Source organism: Heterocephalus glaber, unplaced genomic scaffold (assembly GCF_053883595.1).
Source record: "Heterocephalus glaber isolate CG9 unplaced genomic scaffold, H.glaber_assembly_v1.0 deba00001497, whole genome shotgun sequence".
In the NCBI taxonomy this organism is placed as follows: domain Eukaryota; kingdom Metazoa; phylum Chordata; class Mammalia; order Rodentia; family Bathyergidae; genus Heterocephalus; species Heterocephalus glaber.
Genome location: NW_028258320.1, coordinates 17,655,897 through 17,679,763, shown reverse-complemented (window position 1 = coordinate 17,679,763; position 23,867 = coordinate 17,655,897). Strand labels below are relative to the sequence as shown.

The window sequence follows — 23,867 nt, the reverse complement described above, 5'->3', positions numbered from 1 at the left end:
GGAGGAACTGCCAAGAAGGTATTTTTGTTTTTGTTTTTTGCAGTGCAAGGGATTGAGCCCAAGGTCTCAGGCATGCTAGGCAAGAACTCCAGCACTGAGCAAGGGACACGTGAGCTAATACATGCAAATCAGTGTATATGGCATATAGTAGGGGTGCAGTAGGGCTTTTTTTTCTGATACTGGAGATGGAACCTAGGGTATTCTCACTGAGCTACATCCCCAGCCCTTTTTAAAAAAAAATTTTTGAGACAGGGTCTCACTAAATTGCCCAGGTTGACCTTGAACTTGAGATCCTCCTCCCTCTGCTTCCCAAGTACCTGGGGATTATAGGCCTGCGCCCCTGCACCTGGCCTACAACAATCTCTAAAGGAAGAGGATTTAGGACTGGAAGGGAAGAATTGAGCTAGGCTTCACAGAGAGGAAGCGGAATTTGGAAGTAGGAGGGGAACAAGGCAGAAAGAGGAAGCTCATGCAGACACTGTGCCCTCTTCCCCATTCTTCAGTGAGACTGTGTTGAGTCCCCTGCGGCTGAGCATGGCAGCCTGCCTACCAAGGTTTGAGTTCAACGATGAATGAAAGGCACACTCTCAGTTTCTTTCATCACTATGATTCAGTAAATATCTTAAATGAGATATTTATAATAAAGAAAAGAATAAGCCCATAAGAGAGGAGATGAACTCTAATAATGGCACGGGGGGGGGGGGGTGTTTGTTTGCAGTAGTAGGGATTGAACCTGAGTCATCCCCATCCCTTTTTTATTTCATTTTGAGAAGAGGACTTGCTAAGTTGCCCAGGCTGGACTCAAACTCACAGCGATCCTCCTGCCTGAGCGTCTTATGGAATATTCACTTGTACTGAACGTCGGCTGTGTGGCTGATGCTCTACTGGGTTCCTTGAGGGATAAAGCAAGGAACAGAGTGTAGGAAAAGCAGCCCCAGATGAGGGTTCCGGAATGGGGGCGGGGTTGTAGGTGTGGCCTCACTCTGACTGTGTGTACACACAAGTCATCCCATGCCCTCTGGCCACCCAAAGCGCACCTGTCGCTGTGGCTGGAAGTAGGAAGGAAGGACAGTCCCTCCCCGTCTTAGATTACGATTTAGTAAAGTCCCAGAGTCCAGCACTGCAACAATTGTGGTTCCCCAGCAGATGGATTTGGAGGCCTCGGGATTAGACTAGGAGGGGCTCACAAGCGCCCAGCCTTCAGGAAAAGGAAAGCATTTCCCGTCATGTAGGTGTAGATACTGTGGCTCTCAGGATTTCCCTAGGGTTGAAATTTCATTTCCAGCCCTTTAACACCAGCTCCTGAGATACATGAGGAAAATCAGAGGGTGTTGCTGAATTTTAAGCCTTGTGTTATCATACACAAAGTTCCAAGAGCTATAATATTGTAGTAGCTGCCTTTGAAATGGAGGAACAAATAGACAGGAGTATGCTTTAGGAAAGAAGAGCTGAGTGTGGTGGTGGCACACCTGTGATTCCAGCGCTCTGGGAGGCTGAGGCAGGAGGATTGTTGTGGCTTTGAGCCCTGCCTGGGCTACATAGTGACTTAGCGGGACACAGTCTCAAAATAAAAAAAGCGGCCAGGGATGTAGCTCAATGCAGAGGCCCTGAGTTCAATCCTCAGTACCACAAAAGGAAAGAAAAGAAAACAGAAGACTGCATTCTGCAAAAGTAGTTTTCTATAATGGTTCCTTTTAAAGAAATAAATCATAATAGTTAATGTTTATTAGCTAAATGTTTACTACCAGCCAGGTAAGTACTCTTTATACATATTAACTCATTTAGTTTTGAAAACAGCCCCAAAGGTAGGCACTATTAAACCCATCTTTCAGAAACAAAAAAGAGGTTAAGAATGTGCCCAGAGTCCCCCTGTAAGGGATGCCAACATTGACAGCTTCACTCCACAGCCCTGTGTGCACATAGTAAGGACCAGGAACTACTTGCATTCCTGTGATTCTCAGGCTGTGTTCATTTAAATATTAAAATTATGAAGTGTATATAAATTTTTATTTTAAAAATTCCTTATTTGCGTCACTGTTTTCCCAACAAATGAAAGACACAGAGTACAGATTGAGTCACGTAACACATATTTTAAACTGTCTTGTCACTAAGTATTAAATAAGATGAATTTGGTGGTGTCTGTGAAGCCCTTATTGTTCATTTATCCATCTCACCGTCCATCATACTTTGCCCGATTTATTTGACTGGCATGGCAAATTTGGACCTGGAAAGGAGTAAGTAATTCAAGTCAGAATTTTCGTGCTCTGACAGAAATGTGTGTGGAAATACACATTCGCCACCAGCCTAGGGAGTCCCTCCAGCTGATTCAGCGATGGCAGAAGAGTTAGCGACAATGACTGTGATTTTTAACCCTAAATGACAATTCGTAGTCTGACCAGAAATTTGGGGTTTTTTTCTGAATATGTGAAGCAGCCCTAATGATATAGTTTTAGATGCCTAAATTTGGGGTGTTTCCATGACAGTGTGACAAAGATATAAGATAAAATCAGACTCTTCCTGGATCCCAGACCCTGAGTTTGCTGGGCTGAAGCTCCAAATGATTTGGGTACAGAATTCTGCAGCTCATGTCTTGAGCCCATTGCTGATACTCAATGACAGATTAAAATTAAATAGTGGTGGTGGAGAACAGAGAGGTAAATCCCAGTAACTTATACTGTGTACAAGATAAACTTTCAGGTCAGGCAGTAATTCACGGGCTCCCCATCAGAGCGGTAAACTTCCAAACTGATCAGCCTTGCAGGATTTCAGGGAAATAGTAATCCACTTAAGTGTCCCTCTACTGATAAACTGCACTTTTCCCTGAGCTGTTCTGTAGTCAACAGCATAGATCGTGGTCTTAGGGTGGAGACCAGGCAGTCCCAGAAGCAAGATTTTTCAGGTCCAGGTTTTCTCTTTTGTGATGATCATGGACAATGACATAGTGACTTCTAAGGAAAGATGCCTGGGTATGACTTACTCTTCCCTGGTTGGGCGTCACTGTGAATGTAAGTAACATGTCTGGGTCAGAAGGGGCCAGGCAGTGAGCGTTCTCACACAACAGCACCATCTTTTCAACTGGAGAAGACCTGCAGGTCAGCAGGTGTGATGTTCTCAGGTGAGGGGAGAGGTACAAGCCATCCAGGGTCCCACACACCTCCGCTCCAACCAGGACAGCTCTGCTCCCATCTGTGTTATGTATTAGAGCCCCCATAAACTTTGTTCAAGCAAAGAAGAGCTGCAAAAAATCTACTGATTTGCCTACAGGCCACACAGATGGTCAGTGCAGAGCTGGCTGCCCGCCTCATCCCACCATTATGTCCTCTTTGAGGTTTAGCGGGCTGTGTTGAGTGTGGCACTTATAGGTGCCACTATGGGTCCCACACATGCATAACCACTGAGTGACACTGCCTGTCCACAGCACAGAGCACGACAACTAGGACGGAAGCCCCCAGCCACTTGTCCCCACGGTGCAATCAGGCCTGAGGACTAAAGTAGGGAAAACAGGTTAGAGAGACCCAGGCAGGGCAAGGGCTGGAAAGAGAGGGCTCCAGAGCAGCTGCCCCTCCTTGTGGCTGACTGTTGTTGGGGGATGGAGGGCAGACACCTGCCCACCTGTGTGCTCATTTGCCAGGGGACACCCATGCCACTGGGAGCCCCTGGCACATCAGGCAGCACCTGTTGTCTGGCATGGTTCCCTCACCCAGCCCAGCATTCTCGACCTCACCCAACTCCTCATCTCGAAGAGAAGCCAGCTTGGCCCAGCCCCAGTCAAGGGAAGCCAGGAGGCTGCTGCTGGCACACAGCACTGTGCTTCTCCATGAAGACGCTCTGACTGTGAGGACGAAGCAGAGCCGGCCCACAGTTCCTGTTTGTCAGCTTCAAAGAGCAAAACAACAAGAAAAGACCAGGCTGGACCCACGATGGATTTTGTCTTTTTGTTTTGTTTTCTATGCATAAATGGATTCAGGAAGACAAGCTGCTTAATTTTCTGCTTGACTTTCTTCTTAGACACATTACTAACTCAGATTCAAAGAAAATAAAATTATTGTCCATTTCTCATCCAACTCATACCCTAGGTGACCAGACATATTTATATTAAAAATAACAAGGCTAATAATGAAGAAGCAAACTCTACAGCAGTGATTGCTGCTTTTCTCTGCCTAAAGAAAATCATAGGTCATGGCCGGGGATTTAGCTCAGTGGTTCTGCCACCTGCCTCGCAAGCGCAAGGGCCCAAGTTTGATCCCCAGTACCAAAAAAAGAACAGAAAATCATAGGTCAGATTCAGCAGGCTGTGGTGCCACAATGCAGTATTCCCAGCACTTGAGAAGTTGAGGTAGGAGAGTCCCAAGTTCAAAGCCAGTAAGACCTGTCTCAGAAAAAAAAAAATTTAAGTAAATAAAAAGGGCTGGGGGATGTAGCTCAGTGCAAAGACCCTGGGTTCAATCCCCAGTACCGCCAAAAAAAGAAGAAGAAGAGGAAGAGGAGGAGGAGGAGGAAGAAGGAGAAGAAGAAGAAATAAAAGAAAGGAAAAAAACATAGATCAGATTCAACAAAGACAACAAAACATGTTAAAAGTCTTCTGGGTACGGAAGTCCAGGACCCCACGTGCCCCCTCTTCTTACCATCTCTAGAAGGACTGCACTGACACTCTTCCTCTGAATCACAAAGGGCAGCCAAGCTTCCCACTCCACGTGAATTGAAACACTCTTTGAAAAGGAAATGATTTGTTATCCAATGCTATAATTTAAATAAATTGGATTAATGCTTGGTTCTTACGTTCATGGTTGGTTAATTCGGTTAATTTGATCTGAGTGTCATTTTGATGAAATTGCATTAGATATAGCTCTTTACATTATAAATTGTTAATGTGCTTTAACATATATGACGATAAAATTATTGACTATTCTCACTCACTTAAAGGTGACTGTGGAAGAAAATGGTTTGGAAAGTATTGCTTGTGCAATAATGATTTGCCCTTGGAGTTCATAAATGGAAGTGTAATAGAGCAAGTGATTTAGCTGGTACTACTGAAAACGGTTTTTACAGCTACAAAATAATGCTAACAAACTATTATTATTTTAATGCAATGCTTAGGGTAACACACCAAAATAGATTTCTATTACACGTAAAGCTGTCTAAGAGATTTGGTTCATGCTTCTTAAAATATATTTCTACATATAGTTAATATATTTATATTAAATTCCCTTATGTCTTACTTAGTTTTATTTCATCTCATTTTATTCCCCCAAAGGATAGTTTTGAACTGACAAAGTAAAGATGCTTCCTTGCAGTGTCTACTTCATTTATCATAAATATTTACAATATGAAATATTCTGAAGCACAATACCATAGATGAGGAAAATAGCCTAGGTACTGACAATGAATAAATTGGATCAATTTCTGCAATTTTAAAACAGCACACAAATCTATTAGAGGATGACACTATAAATTTCATACTCATGAACATGTCAGAAAACAGTATTTAAGGTTTTTTAAATTCATTTTCATCATTAAAAAGCTATAAGACCTCTTATTTCTAGATTTGAAATAACATATATGAAAGCATTTAGATTTGTATACTTTTAAAGAGAATAAACTTGAAAGGGTGTTTTAAAATCAGCTGTCTTGTAATTTTAGCTCCTTTGGCAAGACAGACACTCAACATGACCCATCTCACCTGGAACATAGTAACCTACAATTACTGCTCCTGGTTCTCTCTCTCTCTCTCTCTCCCATCTTGACTGTTTCAAAACTGATCATTTAAATCAGGGTGCTTCCAGCTTCTAATGAACCACCTTGCCAATTGGCTGAGAGTTTGTCATGGTCTTTGTTAGTCTACAAAAGGTAAAAATGTTGACAGGAGACTTGAGGCAGAAGGACCGCCGTGAGTTCGAGGCCAACCTGGGCTCCATAGTCAGTCAAAGGCCAGCCTGAACTGCAGAGCCAGACCCTGTCTCAAAAATACAAACAAACAAAAAATGTTGAGAAGTTGCTTGAGGCTTAAAGATGGTTCATTATTTATCTGCTCTTTATACTTGAAAAAGACCTGATTTGAATTAAAATAAAACTATCAATCTAGGGTCCAGGATTTAGCTCTGTGGTTGCACTGCCTGCCTCGCAAGTGCAAGGACCCAAGTTTGATCCCTGGTACCAAAAAAAAAAAACTATCAGTCTAAAGAATCCAGACTGTTAGGGCCAGGGATTTAGCTCAGTGGTTCAGCTCCCTGCCTCAAAAGCCCAAGGTCCCGAGTTTGATCCCCAGTACCAAAAAAAAAAAAGAATCCAGACTGTCTTTTAAAATCAGATAAAGTTTGCTATTTCTTACCAAAAGCAATTCATTCAATAAGGGCAAATGATTAGGGTTTTTCCTTTCCCCTTCTTTCTTCTGGGGTTTCAGTATAATATTAAATATTGTTTATGGGAATCCCATATACTCTGATTGTACAAATACAGCCACAATGAATTGGATTCCATTATATTAATGCATTTTTAACAATCTTGTAATACAAAATTTTATACTCTTCATTTATCTCCAGGCCAGTTCATTTCCAATGACTCACCTGGTGATGGAAGTGATCTCAATTTTTTAATGTGACATTATTACTCAATTATAAGACAGTAGAGCTATTTCTCCTTACCAGTATATTCATTTCTAGGCTAATCTTCAAATGAAGTGTGTCAAGATGTTAAATAAAAATCACTTTTGGGCGGGGATTTAGCTCAGTGGTTTCACTGCCTGCCTTGCAAGCACAAGGTCCCGAGTTCGATCCCTAGTACCAAAAAAAAAAATCACTTTTGGTTCCCATTTCAACATGATGGATAACTGAGCACATGTCCTTCCCTTCAACCTCCTCCTTCTCTAGAGTCTGAAGAGGTCATGACAGAAAGGCGCAAGGGTTGGTTGCTGTAGGACATCAGCAGATAGGTGATTTCAAGAAACTTCTAGAAGACTGAAACAGTCTAAAAATGTGTCTACACTGTCACTGGGAAGCCACAACTAAGAATGAATGGCAGAGAGAGAGCTGTGGTGAACGTGGACAGGGTGACTTCTTGGAGATCTGCCCTCAGACAGCTAGTTGAATTGACCTAACAGCCTGGGGTTCTAACTAAAGAAATCTAACAACTCCAGGGCATTTCTAGAATTTCCAAGATAGATGTGGCTCTATAAAATAAAGCTCCCCTTTTCTGGCATTTCAGAGCTCTCATTCATAATGGGACACCCTAAGGTGATCCCTGCTAATTGTCATACCCTGGACACGCAAAGGTTCCAAGCAGGAAGCATGCACCCCAAATAATAGTTAGGGAAAGGTTTCTTCTGTAATAATCAACTTCATCTTTATTCTTAAATACAATACATAACCAAAGATCACCAGACACTTAGGAAAGACACATGAAATGGAAAGATGAAAATAAATAAATAGAACTGCCTAGATAAAACAATTTAAAGAACAGACACAGTAACTTTAACACCTTTTAATTAGTTTCAGAGAGAATTGAAGAGATGATACACTCATAAAAGAGCAGGATGCTATGAAAAAGGAACAATCAGAACAAGAAATAGCTCTTAGAAATGAAAATATTACCAAAATCAGATGTTGAAAGGAGTGAAAAAATAGAAGACCCTTGGAGGAACAATTCAAGGGATTCGCCACCCTGTTTACAGGCTTGCCAGACAGACAAGCAGAGGGAGATGTGAGAGAAACAAAGGGCTGGGAAACTCAACGCATGCCTTATAGGGGGAAAAAACCCAAGTGATGAAAGGCTTGAACCTTCAGACTGGATTGGCTTATTGCCAGGTTCTGAGCAGAATGAATGGGGTGGGGGTCAAAACTATCAGGGACTTCAAAATATTGAAACAAAATGATTTTGATGCCAACAATTATATGCCCTCCTGAATGATAATCCAGGATCGTTCAATTAACTCAGTTTCATTTTTGTAAGAAAACACAGTCTGTTGTTCTGTACTGTTTCTGAAGAGTTACATAAGGTGGATACCAGCAAAATGAGAGAACCCAACAAAGGAGGTCATGGGCTCAAGGATGAGCAGGGAAGACAGATCCTAGGATGAATTCTGGCCAAAACAATTTCCATCCCAAAGTGCAGCGGAGGTCAGAGGGCTGCGGGACAAGGTCTCCGAGAAGAACACAGTCCTTGCCGAGAACAGTATTGCAAAGTCAGGTGATTCTGAGAATATGGTGATGGCACATATTTCTTTTGTCAACAAGAACAAAGAAAAGTATAGCCCATCCTTATTGCTCACTGGTCACATATTTGCAAATTTTCCTACTGGCTACACTTTATTTGTAACCCCAAAGTTAACATTCATGGCACGATTGCTGAGGACATCTAAGGACACCTCGATGTGCAAGACAGCACGTTTGCCTGTCCCACTGTGCATCTTCCCAGCTAGGGGTGAAAAGGCAAGACCCCACCCCACTGCTTCACCTCCCTTACCACCGACAAGTCCTCTTCGCAGTCTGTTCAGTGCCCTGTTCACTCACATTTTGGGGTTTTGGTTGGTGTTCACTATTGACAATGGCCCAAAAGCATAGTGCTAAAGAGCTGCCTAGTGTTCCTAAGCACAAGAAGGCTGTGGTGTGCCATATGGAGAAAACACGGGAGTTAGATAAGCTGTGTTCAGGCGTGAGTTACAGTGCTGTCGGCCGTTCAGCTCATTGTTAATGAACCAGCAATGTGTGTTAAAGAAGGTGCCTTTAAACAGAAACACACACAGAACAAGGTGATGGGGCTGAGGTGGAGCTCAGCGGTGGAACACTTGCCTCACATGTGGGACAAGGAAACACACACACACACACACACACACACACACACACACAGAGTTATGTACAGATTGGTTGGCCAAAATGTAAGCAGAACCTAGCCCTTAAGGGGAAGTAAGAAGAACTAAGATGTGTTATGTACATGTACCACTCCCCATGAGGAATGTAATTATTATATACCACAGGTACTAATAAACATAAAATTTTTTTAAAGAACCTAACTCTTTACTGCCCCTAGAAGCAAGGGTTCAGTCATTGTTAATTCTATGTTTAAGCTACTTTACAGAACATGCTTACCATGTGTAACAAGAAACAACTGTAGTTAGTTGGAGAGGAAATGCTGTAAGAAAATTACGGTCCCAGTGGGAAGCCAGTGAAATGTGGAATGATTTTGAAAGAGGACCTATTCTGAAGGCTGAAACACAGGGATCCTGGTGCCAGATCACAGAAAAGGAAGTGTGACGCCCATGGCCTACTCACCTCTGAAGGAAACGACCTTGGTAAAGTCTTAGTTGTGTAAATGCTGCCTCTCAGCACTTAATTTCCAAAGTGAACCTAGAGAAAAATGTGGACAATTTTGTTGTGATGATAGAACAGAGTATAAAATGTTAGGAAGCAGGACAATGCAGAGTACCGGAGATGGAGGTAGAAGGGGGAGGTAAAGGGGGGAGGTGAGGGTCAGGGACGGCTAAGGCAGCCACAGCCTGGTGCTCTATGGGGAGGGTGAGAGAGATGCCTGAAGTCAAGAGAGTCAGAAACAGAGATGGAGATGTACTCTAAGGTTCTGAAGGCAGTTCGTGGAAGAAGTAAAAGTGAAAATATAACTGTCCACCATTGGAAAAGGGAGGAGAAAGATAGGTTAAGTTTTCATCCTTCTTAGAGATGTGGGAAGTGAAAGAGGATGGAGAAATAGAAGTATAAACTAGAATTTGAAGGCAGCCACCAGAACTAAAAACAAAAATTGTTTTCATGCAGGGTATGGGGTGGTGCACATCTGCAATCCTAGCACTAGGGATACTGAGGTGGGAGGATCGCTATGAGTTTGAGGCCAGCCTGGGCTACATGGTGAGTTCAAGGCCAGCCCGAACTACATAGCGAGACTCTATCTCAAAGAATCAAAACAAACAAAAAAAGTTGTTCCATGCAGTTGGCCTCTGGAAGTGAGATCAGGGGTAGAAGGAGTAGAATGGGAGACTGTTGCTTTTATTTTATGCATTTCTGTACCTTTTGGGGGTTTTTAGCTACATGCAAGTATTACTTAGATTTAAAGATAAACTCAAAATTTTTAACCTCTTTAACTCTATTTTCCTTGTTTCAGGATAACCTTAAATAAAACATAACTACAGATATTCCTCGATTTATAATGGGCTTATGCTCCAATAAGACCATCATGAGTTAAAAATATCCTAAGTCCAAATCACACTGACTCTATATTACCTACCCAACGTCCCACCTTAGCAACACAGCACACTGGAGAACCTCAGCAATGTCCCCTGGTGATGGTGTGGCTGACTGGGAGCTTCAGCCAATTGGGAAAAGATCCAAATCCAGTTTTTTTCAGTGCTGAAGACCCAACACAGGACCTCATGCTTGCTCGCCAAGTGCTCTACCACTGAGCTACACCCCAAAGCCCCAAACTCAAAATGTGAAGTACAGTTTCTACTGAATGTATATTGCTTTCACACCATTATAAGCTGAGCTGCTGTAAGGCCAGTGCCATCTGTACAGGTTTAAGCTTGTGGGTCGTGGACCCTGACACAGAAATTCCACACTTTCTCAGCTCACAGAGTCCTTAACCTCTCAGCTCTGTGTTCTTGATGCCACTGGGCAGAAAAAAGTACCTATCAATTCCATTTATTATGTGGCAAAGTCCAAAGAGCTTAATAAGTATTTATTTCTTACCAATGTACTAGCTGCCTGCAAAATATGTGAATTAAAAGAAGAATATCTCTCTTCTATTCATAACTAAGTACCATAGATGTCAAATAGAATCTGTACACCTGGCGGTCACTGCCACCCTCATTTTCTGTTCCATGTTGATTTTTACCCAGTACTTTTAATCACAATAATAGTAAAAAAAATAATAATAATACCTGTCTTTGCAAAACTATGACATCATCAAACATAATGCAATCTGGCACTGAACCATCTTCAGGGAGTGATGGGGTCCAACAGAATTCAAGAATTGAGCCCTCAGCTATCCCACAGTGCCCCTGTGGGTTCAACTGTGGTCTGGGGCTGCCATCTATTTGAAATTTTATTGTGGCTTATTATCTTTATTATGGTATTATGGTTTATTTTTTTCCGATGCAACTTCCTTACAAGATATTTAAGGACAAGAGTCATGTAAATGCCACACCATCTAATATAGTTTCATATTCGGTCACAAACATTCCAGAAATACTACCTTTTAGGGGTACTATGATGTCATTGATTGCCTGATGCATACCAATTTCTAGAGATAGTAAAATGTTTTGTTTTGCTCTTAATAAATTTTTATTTTATTCCATTCCTCCCCTCAAGTCCCCTCCCCTCCCTATGTACAAAAGCTTTGTTTCCATTTTTTCCTATTTTCATTTTTTTTCTTGTCCCTTCCTTTCTCCCTCCCTCCTCCCTTGTTCCCCTTCCCATTTTAACACTTTCTTCCCATTTCCCAACATCCATTACACAAGAGATAGTAAAATGTTTAAAAAAAAAAAAAGCACAACGTAAAGTCAGTGAAATATAGTAGTTATTGGAATAGGCTAGTGTGAGTTTATTGCCCATGTCTGAGTTGGTGCTGCAATTTAATATTTACCCTGGGTTATCCATAAAATCTGACTTGTCGGTGTCCTTATGGGCTTAAAACTCGATCGTAGAAATAAATCCTAAAACAACAGAGTCTGAGTACACCCTCTGCCCCAGCACACAACACCCATGTTGTCAGACTGCTGGGCCCCAGGGTGTACAGGAAGGGGCAGGCAGCCCTAATTCTCCCTCCTCTTCCCTGAGTTTGGAGTTTTATTTTCCTGGCCTCCACCGTCAAAGTACTCAAAACCCTCAAATTCACTTTGGGAGTAATTATGAGACTTTCTACCGTGGTCTTTTGGCCCTGTACAGTGCAGATCTAACCTTTATCTGGTTCCTAAAGAACCCTCGTGCCCTCCCCTGTCCTGTGCTGGAGGACAACCCCCGAATACAGCTGTCTGGCCCCCAGGGGACCCTGCACAGTGTGTGTGATGCCTCGAAGGTCTTCATGCAGCCACATCGCTTCTTCAGATGCATACATAATCATAATGTGTTGTCGTCCTTGAGCTTTGCCTAATCAAAGCAAAACTGTGTCAGAGCAGATGGTAAATAAATGTAAACGTGTGAGTATCAGTCAGATGGAAACACGTTTCCACTTGGAGCAGTTCTTTTCTCTTTAAACAAGAGACGTACATGGAGACTCAAATTCACAGGAAGTGGATACAAACCCATCCAATTTTTTGTTTTGTTTTTTGTATTTTGAGACTGGGTCTCGCTATTTAGTTCAAGCCAGCCTGGGACCTGGAACTTGTTAAAATCCTCCTGCGTGCTGGGATTACAGGCGCTGCCACACCCAGGCCCATCCAAATTTCTAACTCCAGACTTCTTCCCAAGACTGAAAAAAATGAGAAGAAAAGGAGGTCTAGAAAAGAAGGAAGTTAGTGGTTATAACTTCTCCCTTCAGACAGAGCCTGGCACAGGCTCAGGGGAGGGGAGGCCTTAGAAAGCAAGGTCTTTTGAGTGGTCCAGGCCTCCAGTTTCCTCCTGCTGGTGGCTCTGGCAGGTGTGACACCCCAGCCCCCCCGCCCCTCCCCGCTTCCCCAGGAATTCCCGGATGTGGTCTGACTCTTAAAGGTGCATGCACCTCACAGTCCCAGCACCCCAGGAGGGTCAGGTAGGTGGATGCCTGGTTGCTTAAAGACAGCGCTGTGTCTGAAAAGATGGGCTCCCTGCAAAATACAAAGAGCCTCCAGTCCTGTTTAAAGCACATCAGTCCATTTCAGGTAGAGCTCACCTGGAGCTGCATCCTCAGCTCTGTCCAAGAAGGCAAAGTCTTGGTGTAAAGGACTATGTTTGCGATGTCCCTACATTTAGGTCCCTTTTTACAATTCGTGACTGGTGTTTTTCTACTTGATCCACCTTGATTTTCCTTACGTGGCTGTTTTATCTTTATGAATATTTTAAGCCTCAGTTCCCTAAAGTAACTTGCTTTTCTTCTGCTGCTGGTCCTGATTTCCAGTTTTTAGGGCAGTATCTGTCACTGGTTGGGTAATACTGAGAAAGTCCCAAGGTGGCTTTATCCAGCACACCTAGCTGTTTTGAGAAAAATGTGTATGTGTGTGCGTGGGTATGCAAGGTGACCTTTGTGGTTCATGCCTCATTCTGTGGTGACCAAAAGGTAAAGGGAGATTGTGGCCGTGCAGTGCACTCCATATCCACAGGGTGTGTCCACCCCGTGATGGCTTTTCAGGTGGTTTCCTTGGCAACAGACCTACTAATCCTCCCCCCACACACACACTTAGCAGTAACTGAAAAAAGCACATAATTGGTTTAGTGAATTCACTAGGAGGTTGCTGTAAACCTGAACAGGTGCTGAACTCTTCAGAACCAACTTCTTAAAGGGACCTAGCTTTTTTTCTAAAACCTTTTGAAAGTGCATTTTAGCAAAATCAAAGTGTCTAGAAGAACCTCAATTAGCCATCTCCCCTGTTGTACAGATGATGCCCCAAAGCCCAGGCAAATGACATCGGGAGCTCACATTGTCAGTTAGGCAGAAGTGGGACACACCAGGGTTTCCTATCCCCAGTCTGGGCTTTTCCTACCCTACTAAGACCTTGCGACTGAGCACCACCACCCAGCTAGCAAGCATGCGGTATGAAGACAGGGACCATTTAACATTGCTTTATGTCCCCTATCCTCTGGAACAGCACGTGCTCCATGCATTTGCCAGTGTTTGGCCTCAGTTTCCTCAGTATCATCACATTGGTGGATAATGTCCTAAAATGCAGGAAGACATCTCTATAAGTGAATCAATGAGCAGGAGCAGTGTCAGGCAGCAGGAACACAGAAAACTCAGAAGTTACAAACATGCCACATTGTTTTGTCCCAGTGTCTTATTGCCAAAGAAACATTTGCTGGGTGTGGTGGTGGTACATGCCTGCAGTCCCAGCACTCTGGGAGGCTGAGGCAGAAGGATCAAAACTTCCAGCCTAGCCTGGGCAAATTAACAAAACCATGTCTCAAAAGGCTGGGCACGTAGTTCAGTGCGAAGGCCCTGGAATCAACCCCCAGTACTATTTTTGCTTATATTTGACTAATGAATACTACATTCTTTGGTGGCAAAAAGACATATAAAATAGGAGAGTAGTAAGTACATATAAACACTTAAAAATAACATGTGAAGTATGTAATAAATGTCCTAAACACACCTCATTCACCTCAGGAATAGCTGGGTGTTGAGAATGGAGTTTGCCTAATTCCTTAGTTACTGCAGAACGCTCCTGGGTCAAAAGAGAGCTATCACATACTGTAAAAAACTACACTTTATGTCCATGCTTTCATCCAGATTAAGTGAATCTCAGTTTTGTATCCATTTCCTACTAGTCATGCATTTGCTTTCTTCCCTCATAGTTTCAGCCACTTTCTTGGACATTTTCATTGCCATCGTGGCTGTTGGTTAAGATGACGCAGTGATAATGTGAGGCCACTTCAAAAGATAGAAAAGATTTCAGTTTATTTTGACCTTCTCATTTTCCATCTCCAGAAGAAGGCTGTTGTCCTGAAGCGAGGAGCTTTGGTTCATTAACACATCTCCTAGAAAATGTCTGGGTCCTATTTATTTGTCCCTTGTAATTTACTTCTATTTATTCTGAATTATATTGCATTTTTTGGCCAAAGTATTTCCTCAACCAACAGTTCAAGCCCACTCAAGCTCTACTACCATTCCCTGGATTATTTTTTGTTTTGTTTTGTTTTATTTTTGGTACCGGGGATCAAATTTGGACCCTGGATTATTTTTAGCCAGGAGGATGTAGTGACTTTATCATCACACAAAAGATAGCTTCCTAAGTAACGGTGAATCATAGACCTGACCTTTGGTGCATGATACAGAAGTCTCCTCTTCATGCTAACATGAATTTTTTTCCCAAAATCAATCTGGATTCCTCATGCCATGGAGTGGGAGCTTGGGTTATGTTACGGCTTTCCTTTGCTGTGTCTGATTACTCTCCAGAAGTGTATGTAATAAAACCGCCCTTTCTGGCCTGTTTTGGCTTCTAAGATCACTACAATATCGGAGAATTTAGAAAAGTGTTTCTATCTGAGAAATGCACGTTGGGTCCAAGTTCCAAATAACTGTTGTGCTGGGAGCGGTGATGCATGCCTGTGTAGTCTCAGCTTCTCTGGAGGCTGAGACAGGAATCTTGCTTGAGTCCAGGAGTTCGAGGGCCACCTGGCCACAGATTGAGACCAGGTGTCAAAAAATAAACCAAACCTACACCCTAAAGCAATACAGATCTGTTCTCTGACAGTGCTGAGGTCCAAAATCAGGCTCGGTGGGCCCAAGTGAAGATGTTGGCAGGGTGGGTTCTGCTGGAGGCCCCAAAGAGTCTGTATCCTCCTGCCCTGGAGTGTCTTATTGCTCACTCTGATCCACTCAGTGATCCTAACAGGCCACTGAGATAATCCAGTGGAATCTCCTCATCTCGAGATCCTTAACTTAATCACCTTTGCAAAGTCCCTTTGTTGTATAAAGTAACACCCACGGGTTCTGGAAGGGAGGAGACCCACGTCTCTGGGGATGCTTGTTCAGCTGACCTCAGGGCCATGTCATCTCTCTCCATGACAGCTCTCTGTGGCCTCTCAGGTCTGGTCAGCTCCATGGGGAGGGGTCTGTGGGTGGGCCTGCCGGGGCCCTGCAATGAGCCACACCCAGCTTTGACCCCTAGCACTGCACCCCGGTCCACCACCTCCACCAGGCAGCCGACGTGTCACAGCAGTGTCCTAGGGCAACACCACTGTGCCCATGATGTTTCCAGCCACCCTTCATGAACCCTGCCTTCTTTCCTTTACAGCATTGTCTTAGTGTTGGGAGCCCAGCGTGTCAGCACGCTGAGAGGGAAACTGAGGCAAGATGTCGGGCCGGAGCGGGAAGAAGAAAATGTCCAAGCTGTCCCGGTCGGCGAGGGCCGGAGTCATCTTCCCAGTGGGGAGGCTGATGCGTTACTTGAAGAAAGGGACGTTCAAGTACCGGATCAGTGTGGGCGCTCCCGTCTACATGGCAGCAGTGATTGAGTACCTGGCAGGTAAGCAAGCCCCAGAGGGCCGAGCGGGAATGCCGGGTACCCTGTGCCCGGCTCAGGGACACGGTGGGTGGTGACAGGGTTTCAGCTGGCCCATGTGGTCATGGCCAGCGTCTGCAAGCTTCTGGGGAGAGCAGAGGGCACAGGAAGGACAGAGAGTCAATGTGGAAGACAGAGCCCCAATCAAGGGGCTCTTCTAGACCTATCCTGAGCAAGATGTGTCTCACCTCAACAGGTGCAGCCCACAAACTATCTAGGACCCTGAAGAAGAGAAACTACTGGGAGGATTTTCTAAAAGGAGATCTTCACTTTATATCAAATTGCTCATTAAACACATTTTCCTTCCCAGGGTGATCGTCCACATTTATAATCCCAGTACTCAGGAGGCTGAGACAGGAGGATCCTGAGTTCAAGTCCAGCCTGGTTTATGTAGTGAAACAAACAAACAAAAAAATCAGTCTTCCTGGTATATTTAAACCAGGACTCAAGGTCCATGAGTAACATTTCTCTCAACATGCAAGGCATCTTCAAGTGATTCTGTGAAGGCCCTGATTTTGCCCTTCTTTACTGAGATGGTCCTCTTTCTGTGGGTACATAGTAGTGCTGTTGGTTGTTAAACTACATTTTCACTAAAAGGTGAGATTTTGAGTATATGTGTTTTTCTTTATTTCTAGTTAGCTGTTTTGGTTGTTCTCTTTTTTTTTTTTTTTTTTTTTTTGGTACCAGGGATCAAACTCAGGTCCTTCTGCTTGCGAGGCAGGTGGTGGAACCACTGAGCTAAATCCCCGGCCTTGGTTGTTCTCTTATAGTTAAACAGAAACCAAACTTCATGATATTAAGGATGCTTTTTTTAAAAAGATGCATAGAAATAAAATATGTAAGAGCCTGTCATGGTGGCACACTCCTGTAAATTCCAGCACTCAGGAGGCTGAGGCAGGAGAATGGCTACAAGATTGAGGCCAGCCAGGGCTACATAATAAAGTGAGCTAAAGGCCAGCTTGAATTACATAGTGAGACCCTGTCTCAAAAAACCATAAATAAATAAATATATTTATAAATAAGTGTGCTTAGTTCCTTGTAGGGTCATTTTATCTATGAGCAGCGATGTCTCTAACTTTGCCCAAGGGTCATAATTTCCCCAGACACCACAGTCCCAGTGCCTTGGGAATTCTGCCTGGTGAAAAAGCAAACCTCCCTCCCCTGGCAGCCCAGCCTCACACACCTCTGAGGGCACAAAGCCTTGGGGCTGGTCCCCATGTGGTTCCTCTTCCCTCCTGCTCCTCCTACAGGGGCAATCTCTTCCCCTCCTAGTCCCACCGACCCCCATCATCACCTACTAAGGAAAAGTCTGCCTTAGTCTGCAGGTGGGAACCTCCCCAGGGCTTCAGATGGGCCCTTGGGGACCTCAGGAGGTTGCAGAGCAGTGTGTCTCACAGTGGGACACCTGGGGGTCTCGTGGACAAGGTCAGGGTGGGAGCACAGATCTGCAATCATAACACACTCCTGGGTGATCCTGGTGCACCCAGGCCAGGGACTGCACTTGGCCTTGCAGCCCCAGCCTAAAGTCCTAGGGGTGCTTGTTGAGCATGCATTTCCTGGCTGCACCTCCAGGTCTGATTTCCTAGGACTGAGATGGGACCCGGGAATGTGCTGGAGTAATTTCTCTGCTCAGCTCAGAGAGGCACAGGAGGGGCTTTGAGACCAGTCTACGAAGCTTCAAAACAGCCCAGTGAGGCTAGAAGACACTGAGCAGCCCCCAGATCCCTCAGCTTCCAAGTGATGAGCTGGGATTCAGGGTCTCGGACCCCAAGCCGTGCACATTTCACTACACTGCCATGCCCTGGTATTTATATAATGAAAATACAAATTCCGGTGTCTCCATTTGGGAAAGTCTGAACTTCTGTACATACGCAAAATTTAACCTTTTGTTATTTGGGGTGTTATTGTTGTTGTTTTGAAACAGGGTCTTGTTATGTACTTCAGGCTGGTTTTAAGCTCACCCTGTGCCCAGGCTGGCCTCAGACTCTTACCAATCCTCCTGCCTCAGCCTCCTGAGTACTGGGATTACAGGTGTGCTCCACCACACCCAGCTACAAAATATGTCCTTGTGAATCGTGGGCCTCTCTGTTATTTGGTCAGGCACGTTAGATGAGGAAGCATAGGCTCTCCTAGTCTTTCTATCTTCTGCAGGATTTGCTGAGTGCCTGTGTACCCAAGCACACAGCAAGTCCTCAGACAGACAGGCTGAGGACGGAAATGGCCACTGGTAGGACACATTAGCAGGAAAGGAGAGCAAAGGGAGGGGGAGCCTGGTGGACGCCCTGGCTGCCTACACTGCTTCCCCCACCACCTCACCATCCTGGGTCACCTGCAACGAAGGTGAGGTTGGCCTTCCAGGGCCCAGGCCTGTCCTCCCTGTGTCCTTTCCCTCTGTTCTGTTCTCCCCTCCAAGCTCAGGCTGGAGTCAAGAGGGTACAGGGTTAGATTTCAGTGCAGATCCTCATTTTGCAATTTGCCAGCTCTGTTAAATGAACTAGTGGATGTACCTGGAGCATGAGAGAGTGTGGGATGTTCTCAGTAAATCGTTCACCAGGCGTAGTGGTGCATGCCTATAATCTCAGTACTCTAGTAGGCTGAGGCAGGAGGATCCCAAGTTCAAAACCCCAACCTACGCAACTCGGTGACTTAGTGAGATCCTGACTCAAAATAAAAGATTAAAAGGAGAAAGGGCTAGGGATGTAGCTCAGTGTGAAGGTCCTGAGCTCAATCCCAAGGAAATAATAATTTTTTTAAAAAAAGGAATTATTCCTCCTGCCCCTCTGTTAGGAGCTGATAAAATCATTCTGGGCAAAGTGTAAATGACTAATTCTGTGAAGGTGGTGTATTTTCAGGCTAAATTTGCATTTTAATGAGACAAAGAATTTAAATCCCAATTTCACTGATTTTAATCACATTAGTGGAATTAGAGGCCATGTTCAGTACATGAAGGGGGAGTTGATATTTGAAGGGGCAGCCACTGAGTTTGTTGAAGGAAGGGGTTCAAAGCATGGAGGCTGCCTGTTCCCCTTCAGGTGACCTTCCCATTCATACAACAAATCCTGACTGAAGCCGCCTTTGGATCCGGTCCTGAAGATGTAGCAGAAAACCAGCAGACTTGGTCCCCCTTGCTGGGAACAGTCTGAGGAGGGCAGTTGCTAAGTTCTTCACAGTGAAATGGGATATGCGTCGAGGGGAGTTGAGGAAGTTTGGGGAGCGGAGATGGGGAAAGACACTGCCTCAGCAAAGCACAAGTCCTGAAGACCTAAAGCAGGTTCTTAGCCCTGGTTTTTCTCAAGTCAATCAGTTGCAAACTCTGGTGCTTGTGTCCAACCCCTAGGGATTCTGGGGTATGTGCTGGGCATTGGGATTTTTAACAGCTGCCCCCAAAGGATTCTGATGAACAGCCAGGGTAGGAGATTAGGAGGATTTATTTATCTAGGTTCCAAAGGGCTAGCTAGCTAGGGTGAGATGGTCAGGGAGGCAGGGATGGAGAGGAAGTGTGTGGTGCCTTCCAGGAACTGAGGAAGTTCCGTTTCCCGGGCAGCGCTGGGAAATGGGAATCAGGGGAAGAGGTAGCAAGGCGAGGACTGGATTCTGGGACTTGTGTTTTACACACACAGCAGGCAGGTATGGAGGTGTTGAAGGCAGTAGCTGGCTTAGGGGGAGCTTTAGATGGAGAACCATTGGCAAGAAGCAAGTTCAGCATCCATGAGGCCGATGGGGGCTGTTTCAGGGTCACTTTGGGGACTGACTGGGGCTAGGGGTGAACAGAGGGGAAGGTGAGAAGAAACACAAACTGTGGGCTATCAGCTCTGCATGATGCTGGATAAGCTGGCAGGGAGGGTGACAAGGATGACTCCAGTCTCTGGGCTTCTTTCTCCCTGCCTGGGCTGCATGTTCTGCAGCATGGATGTGTGGGTTAAAGACCAGGGACCAGAGTATGTGTAGGAGTTCGGCCCCGAGGGAGGAGAAGAGATAGGAAAGCAGTATCTGGTTAGCAGGCTTCGGTGGAGGAGAAGCAGGAGGCGGCCTGCAGGGTGTGCGGGGGCTGTGTTTGGGATCTGTCGAGGGTGGCAGGTGGTAAGATGTGCAGGGCAGCGGGGTGCACAGGGCCCTTGGGTGCAGCCAGGCTGGAGCCGGGAATCTGAACTCAGCTATTGAGAGGCTCAAGTAAAGAGGCTCAGCTCTGCCCAGCACAAGTTGGAAACTTGGTATGTCTGGCCCTCGCTGTTGCTAAGGAAAGACTTCCGAGGTGTATCTAGCTGGAGGCACAGCCATGGTGTGAAGGCCATGGGGGTGAGTGACATCACCCAGAGAGCACAGCAAGGATATAGGCGGGCCCAGGACCGGCCCTAGAGCAACATCAGAGTGCCTGGATTTCTGCCCTGGCAGAGGGGAGAAGTGGCAAAGTACTGAAGGAAAAGCCCAAGAGTGGGCTGCCACAGAAGGGGGGAGGCAGACACCAGAAGGGGTCACACTGATAAAACCAGTCAAGGATAGCAGAGCTGCCGCCTGGAGATCACAGCAACCTTGGTGAGGAAGTGAGCCGTGCAAGGCCTATCCTATGAGGCCAAGTAGCTGAGACCCAGAAGTCACAGTTTTGCTGAGAGTGACTGCAGGACCTCGGTATCTCACATGCTAATGAAGAAGGATCTAGACCACTGTATCCCAGGGACTGTTCATATTTCAAAATATACCTTGGGCTGGGGATTAGCTCAGTGGTGCTGCCACCTGCCTCTCAAGCGCAAGGTACCAAGTTCAATCCCTGGTACCAAAAAAAGAAAATCTACTTTTCCATAGAATGTGTTTGATTTGTCACTGTATGTTCTTTATTTTATAGCGTTTGTTTATAGCAGTACTGGGGTTTTGTTTTGGGGGTTTTTTTGGCACTGGGGATCGAACTCAGGACCTTGCACTTGCAAGGCAGGCGCCAGCACCACTGAGCTAAATCCACGGCCCCAGTACTGGGGTATTGAACCCAGGGCATTCACACTGAGCTACATCCCCAGCCCTTTTTTTGTTTTTTGAGATCCTCCTGCCTCAGCCTCCCAGAGCACTGGGATTACAGCATGTTCCTCCGCATTTGGCTTATTTTATGTATTTGAAACTGATTTGATATATTTGATACCTCTTTGGAGCGACTACTATCAAAAAAAAATCAAAATGCCCAATATGGGCGAGACTGTGGATAATTCGATGGTTTCTCAAAAAGTTGACCTAAACCAGGGGTGGTGACACACACCTGTAATCCCAGCACTCTAGAAGTATGTATGAAGCAGGAGATTCAAAACGTGGAACCCATCCTGGGCAACTTAGCAAGACCTTGTCTCAAAATAAAAAATAAAAAAGGTGCCAAATGTGATGGTGCACACCTTTAATCCTAGCATTCGGGAGGCTAAGGCAGGAGAATCACTGCACATTTAAGGCCAGCCTGAACTACACAGCAAGACCCTGTCTCAAAAATTAAAATGGTTTACAAAATACACTTTATGTTATGTATATGCCCCCACAATTTTTTGTAAATAAATCAAACACCTTATTCTGAGGCAGGAGTTTGGGGCCCCACCCTATCATAGGGATGCCCAGTGGTACCGATGACGCATGGTCCCTGCAGAGTGGGGAGACACTGGCACCCAAGCCAGGCCCCCAGGGAATATACTTACACCAGTGTCCCCCATGAGGACATCAGCATCTCGCAGGCACCCTCCCCTTAGATGCAGGCACGGCTTCCCCCATAACTCAGCTCTTCAGCGGCAGCGCCGGGCCCTTGTCTGTCACCCAGGTCCCCGAGGCTGACCGTGCCCTTCATCTGGCATGGACTGGGTCCTCCAAGGACATCCTTGGACCGGCCCAGCCATCTCCTCTCATCTTCTTGCCTTTGGTTTCTGGAGGCCACTGCCCCTAGAGGCGACATGGGCACCAGAATGGCCTGCAGGAGAAGGCGGGGAGCCCTGGGCAGAGGAGCTGCACAGGTCTGCAGTGACACTGGGCGGGCGAGCGCAGCCTGCGGGGCCTGACACCAGCCCAGGGTCACACAACAGCCTGACGTGTGTGATCAGAGCGTGCCATATCAGTCCCCAGGTTCCTTCGCCCAACAGCACTCTGCGCATGCGCACATCAGCCTCCTGGTCTCATTTTGGCAAAGCAAGTAAGTTTTAAATCGGGACTGATGAGTCTGGTGATGCATGCCTGCAGTCCCAGCTGCTCCAGAGGCTGAGGCAGGGGGATAGAAGGTTCGAGGCCAGCATAGGCAACATAGCCTGACCCTGTCTCGAAATAAAATAAAAAGGGCTAGGATGTAGCTCAGTACTAGAGACCTTGCTTAACATGCATGAGGCCCAGAGTTCAAGCCTCAGTACATAAAAAATAAAAATAAAAACCAGGGGTAAATTTCAGGACACTTCATTAAATCATTGTGAAACCCATCATTTATTCACCATTTTCAGATAACTGGGTTTCTTCACTTAACAACAAGAATTTTCTTATCTAAGCATTTTTATTTTCTATATTTGTGTTTTACAAAAATGACTTTGGCAGCTGAGGCCGTGTGTATGGTTGTGAAGGTTGCACACTGCACAAGGACACGCATTTAAAGAGTATTGTTCACATCTCAGACGGCAAAGATTTGCTTTTGTTGTGGGAATTTCCACTAGGCGGCAGTAAAGAGTCTTTTGGAAGGGCCTGGCTCTGGAGGAGGACAAAACTAGGGATGGGGAAATCACTTAGCCAGTCCAATTACCTGGAAGAGAGAAGAAGCGTAACTCTGGTAATGACGAAGGGGAAAGGTGCGTGAGATTGCTGAGGCAGATGGAGCCCTTGTGGTGACCAGGAGGGGAGAGGGTGGGGAAGGAGGGTAGGGAACTCCTGACAGCCTGGTCGGTCCCCGGTGCAGCCAAGTCCCAAGAGACATGGGAGGAGCAGATTTGGGGAGATGACTGATTGGGGCTGTGGTGAGTTTGATCTACCTGTGGAACCCGAGGGACACTGTCCAGGTGGCACAGGTGGAGCGGGAGGGACAGCCGCAGTCATACAGGCAGGCCGGTGGGAGCCAGGCCCGTGCACTAGATGGGACCTCAGAAAGCTGCAGAGCAGCGGGCACCCCCACTTCATGGGCAAGGCCAATGTGGGCAGGGAAGGAACAGAGTCTGAGGGTGGCCCCTCCATGTCGCCCATCCCAGCCCTACATTTAATGCTCTGTTTGCCATCGGAGGGCTGGAAAACCCAGTGTTGGTTTCAATTGTCTATAAAATGAGAAACAGACTCCCCAGATCACATGCATGGGCTTTACAGCATCCCTTTGGCTGAAGACGCTTTTCTAACCTCTCGGCCACATCCCAGCCGGCTCCGAAAGGAGGGCCCGCGGCAGGCGCCCATGGGCTTGCACAGCAGTCTCGGTCTCCCTGAAACATTTGCAGTAAAACCAATTTGTAAAAATCCATTTTCCTATGAATCACCAAGGTATGAGTTCTTTTGTCCCCAGGATCCATAAACTCGCTCAAGAATGTAGCAAACTTTTATCATTCCTATGGACATAATAACATTTGAAACTGAATGGTTACTATTATTTCAGACATAGAAATGATGGCCCTGTCCAAAGGCATCCAGACTGAACATCTAGAAAACATAAAAATTATTTGATCTAGATTATATACATGTGTAATGTTTTTTGGGGGGGTACCAGGGATCAAACTCAGGACCTTGCGCCTGTGAGGCAGGCACAGTGCCACTGAGCTAAATC

At 45.5% G+C, this 23,867-nt stretch overlaps 1 protein-coding gene across 1 annotated transcript in view; it reads left to right on the top strand.

Annotated features, from left to right (window-relative positions):
- Positions 1-23,867, top strand: part of Macroh2a2 (macroH2A.2 histone) — a 48,646-nt gene that overhangs the window by 3,519 nt on the left and 21,260 nt on the right. Inside the window, 1 exon segment of the mRNA NM_001310271.1 lies at positions 15,863-16,093. Within this exon segment, the coding sequence (NP_001297200.1) occupies positions 15,922-16,093 (172 nt within the window). The 5' untranslated portion in view covers positions 15,863-15,921.